The sequence below is a fragment of the Monodelphis domestica genome, chromosome 4, assembly GCF_027887165.1.
Source record: "Monodelphis domestica isolate mMonDom1 chromosome 4, mMonDom1.pri, whole genome shotgun sequence".
Lineage (NCBI taxonomy): Eukaryota > Metazoa > Chordata > Mammalia > Didelphimorphia > Didelphidae > Monodelphis > Monodelphis domestica.
In genome coordinates this window covers 17,864,479-17,884,263 of record NC_077230.1, presented here as the reverse complement: position 1 = coordinate 17,884,263, position 19,785 = coordinate 17,864,479, and the positions used below count along the sequence as shown (strand labels likewise).

The window sequence follows — 19,785 nt, the reverse complement described above, 5'->3', positions numbered from 1 at the left end:
AGCAGACACTGATACAGAATGAAGTGAGCACATGAAGAGAATAATTCATATTATGACAATAATATCATAAAGAAAAAATTTGAAAGACCTAAGAACTGTTACCACAGGACCAAATACATCTCCAAAAGACTTATGATGAAATGAGTTACCTGCCTCATAACAAATCACAGAAATAAGATGTAGAAGAAACATTTTCAGACATGACCATAGTGTAAATGTGTTTTTCTTGACTATGCTTATCTGTTACAAGATTTTTTTCTGTTTTAAATTGGAGGGGTGGGGGCAGTTTCTGCAGAAAGAAAGGTAACAGTGGTAATGCCAAAAAAAAGAAAATTAAAAATAAATGGGCCAATGAAACTGTTTTTTTAATTCACAAAAGAATGCATACATTCAGAAAGAAGTACCAACAAGCAGGAGAATTTTGAAAACAATGAGTTGAATTAATTAATTATATATATATGTGTATATATAGATATATATAGAAAGCAATAAAGACCAGAGATCCATGGTTTCACATATAATCTTTTTGTAATCTACTTTGCATATGGAAACACTCTTAATTTGCCTTTAAGTTCATAATTTTTTTAATTAAAAAAATAATAAAATTCTCATAGCCTAGAATATGATAGATTTTTAAAGGTTCCATAAGGAGATGATTAATATGTGTATTTTCTAGTGTTCCCATTCATAAGTAGCTCCAGGTCAGTCAACTCTACTCTTTCCAATAATCTGTTAGGTTCATATTTTCCATCTTATTTAACTTTCTATTGAATTTATTTTTTGTCTTCCCTTCTTGTTTTGCTACTTTCAGACTCTTTTTGTAATTCATCTAGTCTTCTTTTAAGAACTTGCAATTTGTGGTATATATTTTCTAGGGTTTTTAAGTGGTTCCTAGAGTCTTTAAGTATTATCTAGTTTCCTGTTCTCTTTGACTTTATTAATTTTTATTGAAGCCTCATCTAAATCATGATCACAATAACTAGTTTTTAGCATCACCTTGGGGCATAAAAAGATGCTTTATCTTTACCTTCTCATTTCACTCTGGCTATATTTATATGTTTTACATGTATTTCCTTTATTCAAGAAGTTGTTGGCTTTTTTTTTTTAATTAAATCCTCTTTAATGAGTTCTCTTTGTGTTGTGAAAGTTCAATCCATTCATATTTAGGGTTATAACTGCTAAGTTTTCAAAAAGTTCTTTAATTAAATTATATATAATGTAATATTTATATTTTATATTTGCAAATCAATATATATATATATACACATATGTGGAAATTTAGATATCTAGAAATAGAAAATTAGGTGGTAGATAGAACACATTAGATAGATCAGTGGATAATTTGCCTCCTCTAAGTCACTGTCAGTCTCTATGGTTTGTTTTGCTTATGCTAATTTGATCCTTCAAATTCCTTTTTTTAGAATATTTACTCTGTCTGTCTCTCTCTCTCTTTCTCTATTCTGTCTGTCTCTCTCACTTTTCTGTTGCTTTGCTTTTCTTCTTCTCAGCTCACTGCAAAACTAACCCTCTCAATTCCTGGCTTTCAGTCTCTTCCATTGTCTTCATTTCAGTGATATAAATTAGCAATACAATTCTCTTGATGAAAAATTTTGTTTTTATTACCCTCTAGTATTTTGTTATTCTCCAACTACCCCCAAATACAGGTAGATAATTTAAGATTCTCTTGTCTAACTCTAACCCACTCCAGTTGAGCCCTGACTGGTGATGGCCATCTCACTCTTTTCTCTCTTTTCCTAGGAGGAATTTTTCAGTATTATCACACCACCAAAAAATTTGCTAATGAAATTTTTCAAATGCTAAATCACACCATTGATTTGCTAATGATAAAGATAATATTTTTCCACCCACAAAATATTCGTTCACTTTTTCTTCCTACTTCCTTTATTCTTCTTCTTACATGCTTTGCACCTTAGATTTTTTTAGCCCACTAATGTTCTTTCTCTATTCTTGACATTCTTTTTTTAAAGGGAAAGCAAAAAACAAAACAATGCCATCACCCCATATTCATGACTTTCTGTCACCCTGGGCACGTGAAAATAAACATTTAATTTCTTAGGCTTTCACAACTATCTTAAATTAAAGTGTATAACTTTCTCCTATTTGGTCAGTTTGTGAATTTAATACCTTTCACCTCTATTTTGTTGTCTTGAAGTCAGGAATCAAATAATTCCTGTTTTGAAATATCTATTTTTTTCTGCATAGACTCGGTTTTACAGAGTATGAGGTTTTATAATGCAAACCAGTATTTTTTTAATATCCTATTGCAATTTTTCTTTTTATTTCAAGAAATAAAAAGTCCTGTAATATTCTGATTGTCCTTGGCATATGAAAGATTTCTTTCCCTGCTGCATACAAAATTTGGTGCTTGGTGTAGTACTGACTATAATTTTTGAGCGGAATGTAAATTTCAGGTTTATTTTGATTGGTTAGTCCTGTGCATTCTCTTGGTCTGTAGTTTGCTGTCTGCTTCCAATGTTTCTGAGCAATTTTCCTGTATAATTTCCTGGGTTGTAGTATTTTGTATTTCACTATTTTTACTGAAAGACTCATCTTCCTTAGATTATTATTTTGACTCCTGTCTTTGAATTCCCAGAGTGGTATAGAGGAAAGCTTATAGGCTCTAAAGTCTGAAGGATTCCAATCCAAATCCTGCCTCTGATATTTACTACTTGTATGACCTTTAATAAGAAAAGAGGCTAGAGTGCATGGTCTCAGAGGTTGCTTTCACTTCTAGATCTATGACCCATACAATTTTAGAGAGCTCTCCAGTATCCTCATTTTATTGTCTTCTGATTTTGTTCATAGAATTTTCCTTCTGCCTCTATATAAAAATATATTGCATTGCAATTCTGTCCTTCTCTTTTTGAGAGAATCAACTTTTTTGGATTGTGCCACTGTCCTTTGTTCTAAATTCTTTCTAAAAAGATACTAAAAAGTTTCTCCTAGGAGCTTTAAGTTTTGTCCTAATTTCTTTAACATTTTTGCTTAATTCTCTTATTGTTCTGAATATTTGGAAATTCGTAGAGTTTCCTAATTGTCCTTTTGGGGATTTGCAGAATGTTTTATAGTACTTTCACCTTCCATCCTCCAAAGTATATTTTTTTCCCAGGATTCTACACTCCTCCATAGACATTCCCTTTCCTTCTTCACCCATTTCTTTTCTGGAACCTTGAGCCTGGTTGGACTCAGGGCCTTTGACTTTTCTTGAAAACAGAGTCCTTGTATATAGTTAATAAGATTAACTCCAAAAAGAACTGTTGCTAAAAGTACAATCATCAGAAAGGTGCTGAGAGCCAGAGGCACCAACCCTGGAGAACACCAGGAACATTATTAGATGGTGAGTTGATTTTTTGGTATTTTTTTCTTTAAGAACTCTCTTGCATAACTTAAATGGAAATATGGTTTACACATGTATAGCCTATATTGATTGGATTGCTTGCTATCTCCAGGGTGGGGGGAGAGAATTTAGAATTTAAAATTTTTTGAATATTAAAAACTGTTTTTATAGATAATGGGGGGGATAAAATATTTATTAAAACAAAAAAATACAACTTAGTAATATTACAGTTTAAAAAAAAAAGAAAAAGAAGAATTACCTTGTGGCCATTTTACCACAGTTTGATGGAAATAAAGGAGAGCGTGTTTCACTTGAATTTAGAGATAACTAAGTTCTTGGTTCCCTCTCACTCAGTTTTCTTCCCAGGATTCCTGTAAGCATTCCTTTGTTTGATTTGCTTGAAGAAAGGCAACAAAATGGATTTAGACTTGATATAAGGAGAAATCTACAAATTGGAAGAAGCTTTTTCAGGAGTTCTGAGTTCCCTCTTATGGAACATCTTAAATAAAAGGTGGCATCACCAATTTCCAAGAATGTTAGAGAGGCATTTCTTCTTCAGATTATCTGTTAGGTTCTCCAAGAGCATGAATCCACCTATTTATCTAACTACCCCACATTGATTTCATTGTTTCTAATATGCTTTTACCATTTCCACTTATGAGGTAGTATATTTCATGGTTGCTTTTTTTTTTAAATTCTTACCTTCCAACCTAGACTCAATACTGTGTATTGGTTCCAAGGCAGAAGAGCTATAAGGGCTGGGCAATGGGGATTAAGTGACTTGCCCAGGGTCACATAATTAGGAAGTGTCTAAGGTCAGAGTTGAACCTTCTCCAGGTCTGGCTCTCAATACACTTCGCCATCTTAGCTGCTCCTGGTTCCTTTAATTTTCATTAGATTGTTAGTGAAGTTGAGCATTTTTCAAGTATTGCTTTTGTGGTTCATTTGTTTCAATCATGTCCAACTCTTCATGACCCCATTTGAGATTTTCTTGGCAAAGATATTGGCTTGGTTTACCATTTCTCTCTCCAGTTCATTTAACAAATGAGGAAAATGAGGCAAACAGGGGTAAGTGACTTGCTTAAGATCACACAACCAGGGAGTGTTGAAGCCAGATTTAAGCTTAGGAACATGTGTCTTCCTGACTTCAGGCTCAGTACTCTAGCCCAAAGTAGTTATTAACAATGTATAAATTCTCTGTCCAGATTCTTTGACCATGTATTCCTTCGAGACTCTCTTAAGCCTTTGAATTTTTCATGGAAAATTATAAATGTCAAATGTTGAGTTCTTAATCGATCATTGTTCCCAAATGTTTTCCCAATTTTTTCTTTTCTTTTTTTATTATTATGTTTTTTGTTTATATAAAATCTCAGCTGCCAAAAGAGCCTTAGAAGTTGTCTGGTCTGCTCCTACCTCTAGAAGAATCTCCTTCACATCAGCTACAAGTGGTCATCTTGGCTTTCCCTGAAAATTTCTATGGCAGCAGAACTACCTTTTATGACAGTGCATTCCATTTCTAAAGAGCTCGAATATATTTACATCATTAAGTTGTCTTCCTCTCTGTGGCCAAGCAGAACAAGTCAAATCCCTTTTTGATAAGTGATGTCGCTCTAAGAATTATATATATATATATATATATATATATATATAATATAGATAGATAGCTAGATAATGATATTTATTTATTTATAATGATATATTTATATATTATATATATAATATAAGAATTATATATATAATGAATCAGGACCTAATATATATATACACACAGTTAGGTCCTGATTTCAAATAAAGAATGCACTGAAGTGGTCCCATTATTTAAATCCTCACTGTATATTTACATTGGATTTGAACCAATCACCATATGTAACATCATTAAAACTTCAAATAGCATGAATCTAAATTACATGATCATTTCAGACAATTTTTATTGCACTAAAGGAGACCTAGCTAAAAAGTTTATTTTTATGTTTATGCATCTTTTCCACAGTAGCTAAGAATTGTAATTAATTTAAAATCAATTTGTATTGGTTGAGTTCTAGTCTTCTTCATTTGAATGTGAGTTGAAACTGAAACTTGTCGAAGGTCTGGATGCTTATATAATCAAAATTCCAATAAAAGGTGCTCTTTGTTCTGCAGACATAATTACACACATGTGAATTCTTTGAAATGTTTGCTACTTTTGTTTGATGAAAAAGATAAATGGAATTTTTGAAAACACCATGTGCTAGAATACACATTTAAAGTGAATGCCAAGACAGCATGAAACTTCACATCTAAATCGTTTTACTGAAAATAAATAGCAGATTTTTTTTTACCCTTTAAAAAATTACACTAGAAAAATAATCCTTCACTGAAGCCATGTTCTGATGCCTCATGTGGTGTAGAGATCTTGAAGGTTAGGCTAGCAGAATGTAGCTTGGCAGGTCTCATTATTTACTGTTATAATCATATTTCATGGGGTCTTTTGATTTATATCTTGTATTATATTGAAATTTTTTCTGATATTAAGCTAGGCTGGTGTATCTAGTATCTTGGTTGGCCACAATGAAAAAAAAATTTAAGTGCGTTACTGCATTTTGTTAAATACTTGTATTTTTCCACCTATTATCATAAATGAAACAAAACTATAATTTTTAAGTGTTTGCTTTGTCAGGTTTGAAAATCAATGAGGTTAAAAAATTGCCTTGTGAAGTCATTTGGGACTGATATTCTTGAAAAGTAATACAATGATGATTTATTTCTTCCTCCAAAACTAGTTTCCAAAAATTATTGATTTCCTGTTGGATCTCATGTGGCAATTTGTAAATCACTATCCATTTCATTTCAAGATCTATAATTTGTTAGCTTAAAACTATTTTAATATGCTCTAACACAGTCTTCAATTATTTTGTACTTATTGTGAGTTCTTTTCAATTTGTCATTTTGTTGATTTGTATTTTCTCCTTTCTTTTAGTAGTTTGGTAAGAGTTCTAAATTTTATTAATCTTTTAGAAAAAAAGTATTATTTGATCTTACCTATCAACAAATTGTTTCATTTCCTATTCTATTTATTTCTGTTCATAGCCTTATTATAAACTTTCCATTTGAACATTTCTGTTTCTTGTTACTGGCATCATTAGATACAGGCTTAATTTGTTTCTTTTATTTTTTCCTCTTATAAATATGTAGATACAATGACAATTTTGCCTCTAAGAACTGTTGTTTATTCATAGATTTCAATGATGTAGTAGCGGTACCAGCAACAGCAGCAGCAGCAACAGCAGTAGTATCATCCTTTGAATATTGCCATCATTTTTCTTATTTTTAAATCAATTTTTGTAAAATAGATTGTCTTTTGTTTCTATATAACTTAAAATCTTTCCCACAATTATTTCTTTTTAATTTTATTGTATCTTAGTTTGAGAACACAGAATGTATACTTTCTGCATTATAGAATTTTAAAAGCTTCTATATTGTAAAAATGTAGATTTGAACCCCAGACTTCAATCCCCAGAAGTCCTGGCTAGTTCCCAGAATGCCCTATAATCTCCCTGAGTCCTCACCTGAGTGTGAGAACACAATGAGTATTTAAACTGACTGTACCGCCTACTTGCGCTCTCTTGGCTTCCGCTTCTACGCACACACACCGCTCTCTACCTAGCAGGCAAGATGTAGGTTGCACGTGATTTCTTATTTTGTATTTTCCTTATTTCTTAATCTTTAATAAACCTCATAAAAATATAATACATTTAGCAGAGAAACTAATTTTAACTGTTACAATATAAACTAATATATGGTGTATTTTTGTCAGTTTCTTTTGTACTTGAGGAGAATAAATGTTTCCTGCTTCTTCTGTAGCCTGTTTCTTCCATATTTCCCATATTCCAGTATTCCCTGTTTTTAAGCAGTACACATTTTTATTTTCTTCATTGTTCTTTTTATTTGATTTGCTCCCTTCTGCTAATAGACTGTTCAAATACCTGATCATTATTACATTTCTGTACAGTTCCTTTATTGTTAATTTTGTTAAATGTAACTGTCAACTAGTGCATATCAATTTCAAATTGTTACATATTTGTTATTCATTATTCCATTAATGCAAAATGCCATTGTCTATCAATTTCAAGATTTCCTAGTTTAAGTCCTACTTTGTCTGATAGAACAGGGATGTGATGTGGGCAGCTGAAATGATGAGAGCTGAAATTCACAGTTAGAGAAGCAGAGGATCAGTGAGGCAAAGAGGAATGTCTTCAGATGTGGGCGACTAAAAGCTGGAAATCTGAAGTTGTGTGGTTAGGAGGTTGGGTTGCTTTGGGTAGATGAAGGAGAAAAGGAAGGAGAATACCTGTACCATTTGGGGGAGCTGAAAATGGAGGAAACGAGAGAGAAGAAGTGGAGGGTTGGCATCCCATAATAGCTTGAGGGGGGACAGAGAAGGGACAGGCATGATGAGACTTCAAGCAATGATTAGGGACCCCAGCCTAAGCAGTCAGAGATGGCATGCAAAGTCTACGGTCCTTCCTAGGCTCCAAGTCAGGTAGTGAACTGATGATAACAGAATCCACATAGACTCTGGGAAGGAGAAGCAGGAAGGGTGCAGCAGGATCTGGGGGTGCCAGAATTGGCAGCAGGGACAAGAACAATGTCTCTTCTTCTACAGGAAATTTTCAGAAATTTAATAAAAATTTCTTCTTTTTTGCAAGGGTGGGAGTGTAGGAGGAACAAGATTTTTGTACTGGGGGTAGGAAATTGGGGCCAAGTTGGTTCTTCTGTTCCCTTTAACTCTGTTGGCTCACTGTAAATCTTTACAGGTGCATCTTGATTCACAAGATGGATGTGTTCAGGAAAAGTTGCTTGTGAATCTAATGTTTATAAATCAAGTCTTATTTTCCCAGTTCCTTTATGTTAGTCATTTACAAAGATCTTCTGTCTTCTGATTTATCTTTTACCTGCAGTGCTACTGAAGACATTAGTTTTAAATTGCCAAAGCTATGAAGGGAAATAAATACTTCAGGGGAACCTATACATTTTCACTTAATTCTGCAATGGATCCTGGGAAAACTGAAAAATCATTTTTGTAACACAAAAATCATTGCCTAATGTATCTGTTTTGTACATTTAATTGTTTCTTAAAGTCGGGTATAGTATACATTCTGAAGTGTTGACCTTGTTTCCTAATGCAAATTGTATGGAAACAGCTTTGAACACTCTATAATAGAAGCTAACTTCATTTTAGAGCAAATGCTAAATAAAGCCTTTACCCCATGTACACTTAATGGAATGTCCATGCTCATTTCAATGCAATGCTTTTTAAATTCCACTCTGTGTTTGTGTACCTTCAGTATTGTTTCATGGTTCCATTTGTCAGTGTATCCAAGTGTAATAGGAAATTCTTGTAGGTACAAATCCTTGCAATGCATTGTGGAACAAACTCTTCACAAAGAGACTGTTTGCAAAGCAATTTTCTATGAAATTGTTTAAAATGCCTTACAAGTCTGGCATACTCTGGTACGATATGCATCTAAACGAGCTAAGGCAATAATCCTTAATGTAAATGCTAACCTGGAATGATTGTTTGGGGGGGGGGGTTCAAATATGAATTCCAGAAAACTGATGGCTGGATGCTGCTTCTTCATTTACCAAATGAGATTATATGATTGAGGGCAGCTGGGTGGCTCTGTAGATAGAGAACCAAGCCTGAAGATGGGAGGTCCTGGGTTCAAATCTGACCTCAGACACTTCCCAGCTGGGTGACCCTGGGAAAGTCACTTAACCCCCATTGCCTAGCTCTTACCACTCTTCTGCCTTGGAACCAATACACAATATTCATTCTAATATGGAAGGTAAGGTTTTTTTTAAAAATCAAATGATCTTTCTCTTTGTCTCTGAACAAAAATTTTTCCTCTTCTTCCCTCATCTAAACAAAATCCATCCACTGTTCTGGGAACAACTAAACTAATGTTTAACCCATCATCTTACTTCATTACATGAATTATAATATGTATATTATACATATACATCTATAAGTACATATAGATGTATGTATGTATGTATATGATCTTTCAGAGAGCTAAGTTGAGATAAGATATATAAATAAGTGATATGTAAAATATAAGTACATAAAGAGATCATGAAGATGATGAGAGCTTAAAGTTCTAACTGGCAGAATCAGGGAAGGCTTCATGAAAGAGAAGTCATTTGATTTGGGCTTAGAAGATAGCAAGGATGCCATAGGGAGGAGAGCATTCTATAGAAAATGGTATGTAGTTTGGATTCACACTTTTTTTATGCCCACAGAAGGATCTAGATCTAGACATAACTAGCTGGATAGATGGAGAGAGAGGGGGGTGGAGATAGAGAGGAAGGAAGGAAGAAGAAAGAAAGAAAGAAAGAAAGAAAGAAAGAAAGAAAGAAAGAAAGAAAGAAAGAAAGAAAGAAAGAAAGAAAGAAAGAAAGAAAGAAAGAAAGAAAGAAAGAAAGAAAGAAAGAAAGAAAGAAAGAAAGAAAGAAAGAAAGAAAGAAAGAAAGAAAGAAAGAAAGAAAGAAAGAAAGAAAGAAAGAAAGAAAGAAAGAAAGAAAGAAAGAAAGAAGGAAAGAAGGAAAGAAGGAAAGAAGGAAAGAAGGAAAGAAGGAAAGAAATTTCGAAATTTAAACATTTAGGCCTGATTTCTTGGGCCAATAGGCAAACCTCAAATCATTTGGTCCTGAAGTCCACAAGAATCTCAAGACAGGTTTTCTTGACTCAGATTACAATAAGGCAAGTAGTCTAAGACTGCTTTGAAGAAAAAAAAGCATGAATTATAATAGCTCTGTGCCAGAGATCTTCTTAAGCACTTTAAAAGTATCTCATTTGTTTGTCACAAGAGCTCTAGAAGGTAGGTGCTATTATGATCCTCATTTTACAGAAAAGAAACTGAGTGGAAAAGATTATGTGACTTGTCTGAGGTCACACAGCTAGTTAATCGTCTCAGATCAGATTTGAACTTAGCTCTTACAGATTCCACCCAAGGTGCTACACCACCTAACTACCCAATGAACATGGATAAGCTTCCATAGTAAAATTCTACAACTATAATAGCTATCTGCTGCATTATTTGCATAGGAAACACCACAAAAGAAAAACAAGGAGAGAAAAGAAGAAAAACAGCAGCCAATTTTTGTTTTATACTTACATTTCCATGTAGTTGTTTACTCTATGTGTCAACTAATTACATTTCTTTTAAAAGCAACTTTTCTAACAAACAAAACTATAAGTCTATGTAAAATTGTCTCCTAAAAAACATTATTAATTTCCACAAAATAAAGACAAATATTTGAAAACCAAATTAAATGTTCATTTTTCACAAGGTATGTGTCCATTCACTTTTTGGGCATATGACTTATTTATTCTGCCCTTTATTTAACAGTATTACATTACTATTGTGTATTGCATAAATGTAGCAACTTCATCCTTAAGTTTTCAACATATTTAATATTTAAAGGTAGACACTGTGTCCGTGTTCACAATGTATCTAGAGATACAAAATCCATACTGTTCATAATAGCTTCCATAATAATAATAGGCACATCATATACAGATATCAGTACTTAATCATTCAACCATCTGAAAACTATATCAAAAAGATTGCTCTAACCTGTAAAAGTTTAACACATCAAAGAAATGGAAAAGACTATCCAAATGAAACAAAATAAAAATCAATTAAAATGGGTATTTTTTTTGCCAGTGGATTCCTGTTTTGAGGTCAAAAGGAGAGTCCCAAATTAAGTCTCTCCCTATTAGGAGACCCAAATATATCCAACTTGTACCCATACTTGCAGGTTGAATCCCCCAACTGGTTACTACTACCTTGGCTTCCATGTCCCTAGCACTATAGCTCGAGAAAAGCTCGCTGATGTGTTTGATGTGAACAATGAGCTCAGACATGCAATTAGCTTTTCACAAAGGCTCATTATCCTCAAATGATACAGCAATAAGAGTAATTACAGTCTTCCCTATAAGCCTGGGCTGTATTCTCCTATAACAATACACCATATCCATTGGAAGAATGGCTTCAATTCAAAGATAACATGGTACCACAATAGGAAGGCATGTGTGCAGTATAAATGTGTGACATATAAATATGTGGCAAGGGACAGCTGGGTGGCTCAGTGGAGAGAGATCCAGGTCTGGAGATGGGAAATCCTGGGTTCAAAAGTGGCCTCAGACACTTCCCAGCTGGGTGATCCTTGGGCAAGTCACTTGACCCCCATTTCCTAGCCCCTATTGCTCTTCAGCCATGGAACCAATGCATAGTATTGATTCTAAGCTGGAAGTTGAGGGCTTTAAAAGTGAATACAATAAAATTATATTGTGCTTTTTTGTGTGTATGAATGTATGTTTTTGTCTGTGTTTGTGTAGGGAGAGAAGAATTTGGGGTAAAGTGTCTCCCCCTTCCCAGCCCTCCTCCAAAGGCAGCTCCTGCCTTGCAATTTCCCACTCGTGTAATCTGAAATTGATCCAGGGATTTGCTATTTAAAATCCTCAAAGGTTGATCATTTGTTTGCTCAGCCAATCAAGTTGTTCCTTTTTGTCTCAGTCAGAAAGGTGCTGGAACTTCATAAAAGGATCCCAGTATGTTACAACGTGTTAACACATTAAAATCTCACCGTGTGTGACTGTATTAACTGTGCTGGATGGGAAATTTATTTTACATAATAATCACATTATAAATATCCATGTTGAATTGAATTTCAAAAGCATTGCATTGCAATATATGTGTGTGTATTTGTGTGTATGTGTGTTATATACATATGATGCAAAGAAATGACAAATTCTTGTTGTTATTAAAATTCTGGAAATTCTAAAAAGTAAGGCACACATGATCTCAAGTATTACCTAGCTGGGTGACTTTGGACAAGGTGTTTTATTGCCCTCCACGGAATCTCTTTTCCTTATCCATAATCTGTGATGGTTGGAATAAATCCATTTTCCCCAACTAGTCCATGAAACTCTTACTACCAAAGGTCCTTAAAAATCCTTAAATATTTCTTAAAAATCTTTAAAATTTTCTTAAAAATTCTTAAAATATTTCTTTTAAAATGGGATTTCCTCTCATCCTTCATCCTCCCACCTTCTTCCTCCCTGGGTTCAGTCTGAACTCAGCTGCCTAAGTTGCCAACTGAGGACAGAAGGTCTTCAGTAGAGAATTTAGCTATTTAACTGTAAAGCTGCATAACCTGAGAGGAGGAATATTGGACTGACTCTCTAAGATCCTCTCTAGTTTTCATATTCTAACAATTTTGGGGTCCTTAATTTTGGAGAGCCACTGATGCTTAAGTAAAACAGCAAGTGCATTTTCCAACGTTTTAAACTTCTAATAAGTATCTGGCTTACCGATCATCGTGGCCATGGGCGACGTCAGAAAGATAACGGAATATCCTCCCTCCTCCATTTTTCTAAGCTCATTTTCTGATGTCTAACCCCATGGCTTAGCTCCATCAGGCCTGGCTTCCTCCCATATAGCTTTCAAAAGTCACAACCCTTGGTCTGAGTTGAAAGCCTTCTTTGTTTTCTAGGTTTAATTTAATTTACATCCTCCTGAACTCACTCATTCACTTTGTCCCTAGGATGAGAAACCTTTCAGTTGACCTTCAATTTAAATTTTCCCTCTTCTACTGTAGCCCATTTTCTCCCTCTCTCCTCCCCCAACCCTGGGCATATACAGTTAGGAAGAAAAGTTCTGCTGGACAAATGGAATTTTTTGGCTTATTCTGATCGACAGACCAAATAGGGGCTTAGTCTCAAAATGGACAGCATGATTTCCCCTGACTTGGAGGAGAAGTCATTGGGAAAGGCAGTGAATTTGGAGAAGGGTTTTCTGTGGCACAAGAAAGATAGCAGAAAGGCAAGGACATGCCGGGTTGACCTGGTCACTATTGCTGCTGCTGCTACCATGGCAGTCTCACACATGAACCCAGAGAGCTAAGAAGAAGCTGAACAGAAGATTCAATTGGTCCACTGAGAATGAGAGGCAAGGAGACAAAGGCTGGAGAAAGGGAGTAAAAAGAAGTGGCCTGCCTTGGCTAGAGTAGAGAGTGACTATGGCCACCATAGTTTTCATCCTATTCAGTGAGATGGGTCAGCTAAGGCTTAGCTGGGGAGATGCATGAGAATGGTTCACTGACCTAGAATCTAGTTACCCCCTTTTTTTCCTTTGGGAAGTAGATGTCATTCAAAGGTTTGTTTTCTGTTCTTTGTTTTCTAAGAACTTTTTGTGTTTTTATTTTTTAATTTAATTTAGTATTTATTTTATATGTTTATTTTATATTTTACTGGTACAAATATCATATGTGTTGTATATTTTCATGTATATTTATATTTTATTTTTATTTAATTTAAAATTTTTTAAATTCCTGATTCCATTCATATTTTTTGTTTTGTCATTTCAGTCTTGTCTAAATATTCATGACTGTATTTGGAGTTTTCTTGATAAACACATTTTATGAATGAAGAAACAGAAGTGACTTTCCCAGGATCACAAAGCTGGTAAGTGTCTGAGGCCAGATTTCAAATCAGGAAGATAAGGAAGATAATATGATACATAATTGGTAATAAATATTTTTAAAACCAAAAATAAAATATTATTAATCCTAAATTGCTTTTGAATGTGCATTTCATTAATTTTGAATAAGAAGTTATGGAACTTTGACTGGTCTTAATTCTCAGTACACTACAAACTTAATAGAGATTTAGAATAGATAAGAGAACGAATGACATTGATTTATTAATTTTAAGAAACATCCCAAAGAAGCCCTTAGGCAAAAGTGAATCAATAGTTTTTCCAGACAACAATAGGTTGTCGGACCTCATTACCTTCTCCATCTTTTGCCCCAGAGAATTCTACACAAAGAATTCTCTGCAGAGTTGGGGTTGACATCAGCAGCTAGGGTTAGTCATGCCTAGCCCAAGGAATAGTCCAAATAATGCCCATACTTCCAAATGCCCATTTTCACCTTCCAATAAGTAAACATTTGAACCCTGACAACATGGGGCAACATTTGGATGGCTTTGGCATGGGATATTTTTTAACTTTTGTTTTCTATTCTGCTTTGAGAGTTTAGATACTGTTTTAACTCCTTCTTCTTGAGTCTTTTAAAGTAAATTTTTCTTTATTACGGAATGCATTAAAGATATCTTAACTGCAACTTTAAATTTTGTTTTGATTTCCTTAATTTTAATTTTTAGGGTTTTATCTTATTTCATTAACTTTCCCTTTATTTTTTTTATTTTACATTTGAATATCATTCAGCATTGGGGGGGTATTATATTTCTATGTTGGTAAACTAAAGTTCTAATTCCTAGAATTTTTATTTCTTTTAACATTCATCTTTTATTTCATGATGTTTTATTTTTCCTCTTTTTCTTTAGATGGATTTTTATTTTGAGTGCTATCACTATTTTTGGTTTCATTCTTCTTAATTGTTTTTCTTTTTTTTTCCCTACTCTTTTATTTCTGACTTGTCTATCTTGTTTTCCCAAATAGGATGTAAGCTTTTTGAGGGCAGGGACTGTTTTGTGCTTTTTCTTTGTATCCTCAGTACTTAGTTGAGTGGTAGAACATAAGTGCTTAATTAAAGGCTTGCTATTTGGTTGATTGATTTGACAGTATTAATGTGAACATTCACTTATCTAATTACATATCAACATGCTAAGGGATGATGTCACTCCTATTGATACTGACTTACACATGTAAGTATCCACTACATATGTCACTGGGTTTTGAGAACTAATCAACATTCTGAGATTTATAACTAAAACTAGCCTGGAGAAGAGATCTGGGACTATTTGCACCATCTTTGAGCTTGGTGATGGAAAAGGCACAAAGTCGATGATGGAACAGATAAATCAGATTTCATAAGCTCAGCAGCAGTCATTGTGAGGCAGACGGGAACCTTGGCTTTGATCAGAACTTAGTGAAGCTGGAGAGGTAAGAGGCAGTGGATGGGGAGAGATGAGCAACTGCAGAAAGGGCAGAGAGAATCCTGGTCTACCAGTCTGCTGCTGATCATCTCTTCTTCAAGGACGGAGCGAAGTTCCAGAAGACACACATTTTCTCCAACTTCTGTTCCCTATGCCTTTCTGATCATAGATTCGCCTTTTTTGTTTTATTTCTTTTAGCTAAGCTGCTTCCTTTATCCTGACTTTGCTTCAAATAAAAATGAAGGATTGGTCACAAGCTTATGTGTTAAATGTCTATGTATTTAGTCTGTGCTAACAAAGGGAAAATGGAGGAAATCAGGGATTCGCCAGTAATACATGAAGTTTAAATTAGGACCCGGAGCTAACCCTGTCTGAGTATTAGGAAACTGCCTAACTGAGCATTCAGAACTGTTATGCTAGAAACTCTAAAACAGGAGAGAAAGGAATCACCAGGAGCTGAGGGTTATTATACTGTCAATAGATCAGATGCTGCTTTGCAGAGATGTCTGACTCTACTAGTCAGCTAGGAACCAAAAGAGCCAAGAGATGGGCAGTGGTCTCTCATCAAATACCACGTGGCACTGAGATTGTACCAAGGAAAGGGTAAAGCTCCTAGGTGACACCCATCCTATCATTTTAGAATCAGATACTAAATAGAGGTTCCAAGGCAGAAGAGCAATAAGGGCTAGGCAACTGGGGTTAAATGACCTTTCTAGGATCACACCATTTTGAAGTGATTGAGGCTAGATTCTGTGAAAATTAAAATTATATACAATAACTCAAATATTATTTTTATAAGGTTTATTAAAATAAAAATCAGAGTTTAAAAGGAGCTAACTCCAGCCATGGTATCGATAAAGAAGAGAAAGAGGGAGGAGTCCCAGAAAGTTATAAACAATTATGTAAAGATGCACATAAACGAAGGGAAAAGGATGCTAGGAAATACAAAACAGAGTCCTGGGGTTCAAGATTTTCCAACTATACATTTCAAAATCCAGGTTTTCCCATCTCCAGGCCTGGTGCTCTATCCACCTGGCTGCCCCTCATAAAGGCCATAAATTGGAAGAAGTTGTTACCAGCTTGTTTCCTGTATCTTTGTCTGAATTTCTTTTCCTAGTCAATTCAACCAATTTTATTAAGCACTTGTAGCGTTCGAGATACTTTGCTAGGTACTAGGAATACAAATATGGCAAATTACAGCTCCTGTCCCATAGTTCAAGAGTTAATTATATCTACTATGTATAGCATTATGGATTGTGTATACAAAAATATCATCTATTTTAATAAGAAAAAAGTTACCATAAAATATAGCTTCCAGGAAACAGTCTATTGCTGATACCTTCTGGGAAATCTTAAAGGAAAAGGATGAGATTCTTACCTGAATGCTTCATAATCCAATATCTTTGTGTGCTTAGGGTCACCGGCTGCAAAGATCATCTTGATCTCTCTGGCATTGGAGCCTCCAAAATCTTTCAGCTTTCTCAGAATAAGTTCAATGTTGCCCATAGGAAACTAAAAACGGGGGCAAAAAAAATAAAATATATATATGTATATATGTACAGATATGTAATAAATATAATATACATATGAAAGTATATGTAAATATAAGTATTTAAACATAAAGAAAGAAACATACCTGAAGACTCAGAGTCTATTTTACTGATGTTAAATAAGAAAAATTCCTAATTTTTGAGTGTATTTAAGATTATTAAAAATTTTTATTATTTTTATTTTTATTATTAAAATTATTATTAATTTTAGATTATTAAATTAGAGATTTTATTTTTATTAAAATAGATATAAATAACAGTCACATAAATATTACCAGAATTTTTAAAAGTAATTCACAAACCTGTGAAAATAATTTAATTCTTTAAAATAATTTCTCTAGTCAAACCATAAGGATCATAAAGTTTTCTTATTAGATATTGAAAAAGCTAACCCAATGTGATTTTTTTCTTAAAATAAAATATTTTAATTTTCTTAAACATAGTATTTCAAGAAATTTGAGGGAAATAATGCATTTGGTCATAATAATAGCTATATATGAGTGATGGTACTGTAAATTAAGATGTAAAACTGATTATTTTATTGTATTTCAATTTATATCCTTCAAAATACTACATTTTACCAAAACATAACCATAAATTTACTCAAAACTGAAGTGTAGCTCTGAGTTCCACTAAGGCCAATTCTTCTAATAGTAGCTGAGGATTAAGGAACATCTATCCATGAAACTTAGACCTGTCCGTATTCTCTGAGAAGTCCAGGACCATCTGGGAAGCTGAGAACGATAACTAAAGCAAGAGATTTCAGGCTAATCAAGGAAGCCCTGGGAGACTGAAGGCACAGCTGATTGGATTTGGGGTTTGTGTAGCAGTTTAACAGCTTGCATATAGAAGGTGTTTAATAAATACTTGTTAAAGTGAATTGAAGGCAACAGTAATAATATGATGACAACTGTGAATAACTTAACTATTAAGGATTCAAAACAAAGCAGCAAAAGCAAGGATGAAAAAATCTATGCATTGCCATAGAAGGAACTGATGGAGTCTGGAGGCAGATAGAAGCATCCCATTCTTCACTTTATTTCATTCTTAAATTTTTCTCTAGTGTAAATGAAATGCATCTTCTTTAACAGCATGAAAAAAATTATTACCTGATAGCACAGGTACAACCTATATCATATTACCTCTGGAAGGGTGGAAGAGAGAGGATAGAGGGAAAGAGTCTGAAACACAAAATGTCAATAAGCAATTATTAAAATTATATTGACATGTAATCTGGAAAAAATTTAATTGAATTAAGGGTTCCATATTCCTCCAATAATATAACTGCGATTTATGAAGGGTTTCAATCAAATAGGCGTTATCTCCATTTTGCAGATGAAGAAACTGATGTAAAGAGAAGCTAGGTCACACAGCTAGTCAGTGTCTGAGACAGAATTTGACCTTTGGACTTCCTGACTCCAAGACTAGCATTTTTTCCGCTGTATCAATTAGCTGCCAAGTAAATGAATGAATCCTTATATCCCATCCCCCAGCTCTATTCCTTTAGTTCAACTTAAAATGTAATAGCCTACATGTTGGACCTTTTCCTTTTCTCCCACTCACATCACAGAGCATCTTTTTGCTATGCACCTGAAATAAACAGCTCAGCAGCGGAGGGCAATTATTACAATTAACTGTTAGGAAATCTGTGGTTAACTTAGACCCCAGGCCTGAAAGAAATCAGATTGCGCTGAGAGGAGGAATTTTAATAAAACATCCGAATCAGCCTTTCTTCCTCCATTACGTCCTGTGCCTAACAACACCTCAGTACACATCTTGATTTGCACTCGTGTTCTGTGTGTGATGCTTTAGAAGGGATCCACACTATAAATGAGATGGTACAAATTTGACAGGTGGATGAATGAATCTATTATATTTATTTATGTTCTTAAGCTATTTGCAAGGCTGGTTAAAGAATCCAGAAGAGTGGATATCAATATTTACATAATATTATACAAAATTTCTATGTTTCATGCAGTGGAAAATATAAAAAGCATACATTTACAATTTTGTACAATCTTTTCTCTTTTAAAAATATTTGTATTGAAAAGAAAGGAAAGGAAAATCAAACTCAAATTTCAGCTGCCAAAATCACAGTCCAAACTATATGTGGGGGTGGAGGGGTGAGAGAGAAACAGAGGCAGAGAGAGAGACAGACAGACAGAGAGACAGAGAGAGATGTACAATCTGAAATTTTTCTATAACTTGCAAGCTAATCATCTCTGAGAAAAAGAATTGATTTGTTGGGGTTTATTTTAGCAACTTATCCCACTGGGACATTTTATAACCAGATGAGGCAATTCTAACAGTATTTGTCTCAAAATGCTACATTAATAATATTATAATCATATAAAATTATCATCATCATGTTGTTAAGTAGGTAATAATATAATTTTCTCTTTCTTCATATTATTAAATATTTCCTATACTGTTCATGTATGATTGGCTATCGAACTCTTCAATGCAAAGACACTATTAAACTCAAAATTGTATTATTATTATTATTAATATTATTTACTTAGAAATTCCATAATATACTAAAAGCAGCAGGATTCCTCTGCCTCTGTCTTCTGCCTTCCCCATAGCAAGCTTCCTTTAACTCTTTCTAAATAAAAAGTACTTCTCTTTTCCTGGATTCTTATTTATGCCAATGCCTCAGGTGATCCCTCCTGTAAGAAGCTGAAGCCATAACTACCATAAGATCCCTATATGACTTGTTTAGTTAATATCTACTCTTTAATTATCAGTATAAGTGAATCAACTGGAATAGTCCAATATGTGCTAAATTTTATTGCTTTTCAATAATTATTGAACCTCTTTCTGAAATAGCTTCAGTGTCAGCATTAAACAGGAGGACATTTTATTGAACTCTGTGAGTTTGTATCCCAACTGTGACCTGAATTCATGAGGCACCATCTGAGAAACATAAACAGACA

General features: G+C 34.0%; 1 protein-coding gene across 3 annotated transcripts in view; it reads right to left on the bottom strand.

Moving 5' to 3' along the window:
• EFHC2 (EF-hand domain containing 2) overlaps positions 1–19,785 on the bottom strand; it is a 222,997-nt gene that overhangs the window by 49,797 nt on the left and 153,415 nt on the right. For all 3 annotated transcript variants that reach the window (XM_007493310.3, XM_007493311.3, XM_056826099.1), the window contains one exon: positions 16,678–16,811. In XM_007493310.3, the coding sequence (XP_007493372.1) occupies positions 16,678–16,811 (134 nt within the window). The remainder of the gene's footprint in view (positions 1–16,677; positions 16,812–19,785) is intronic.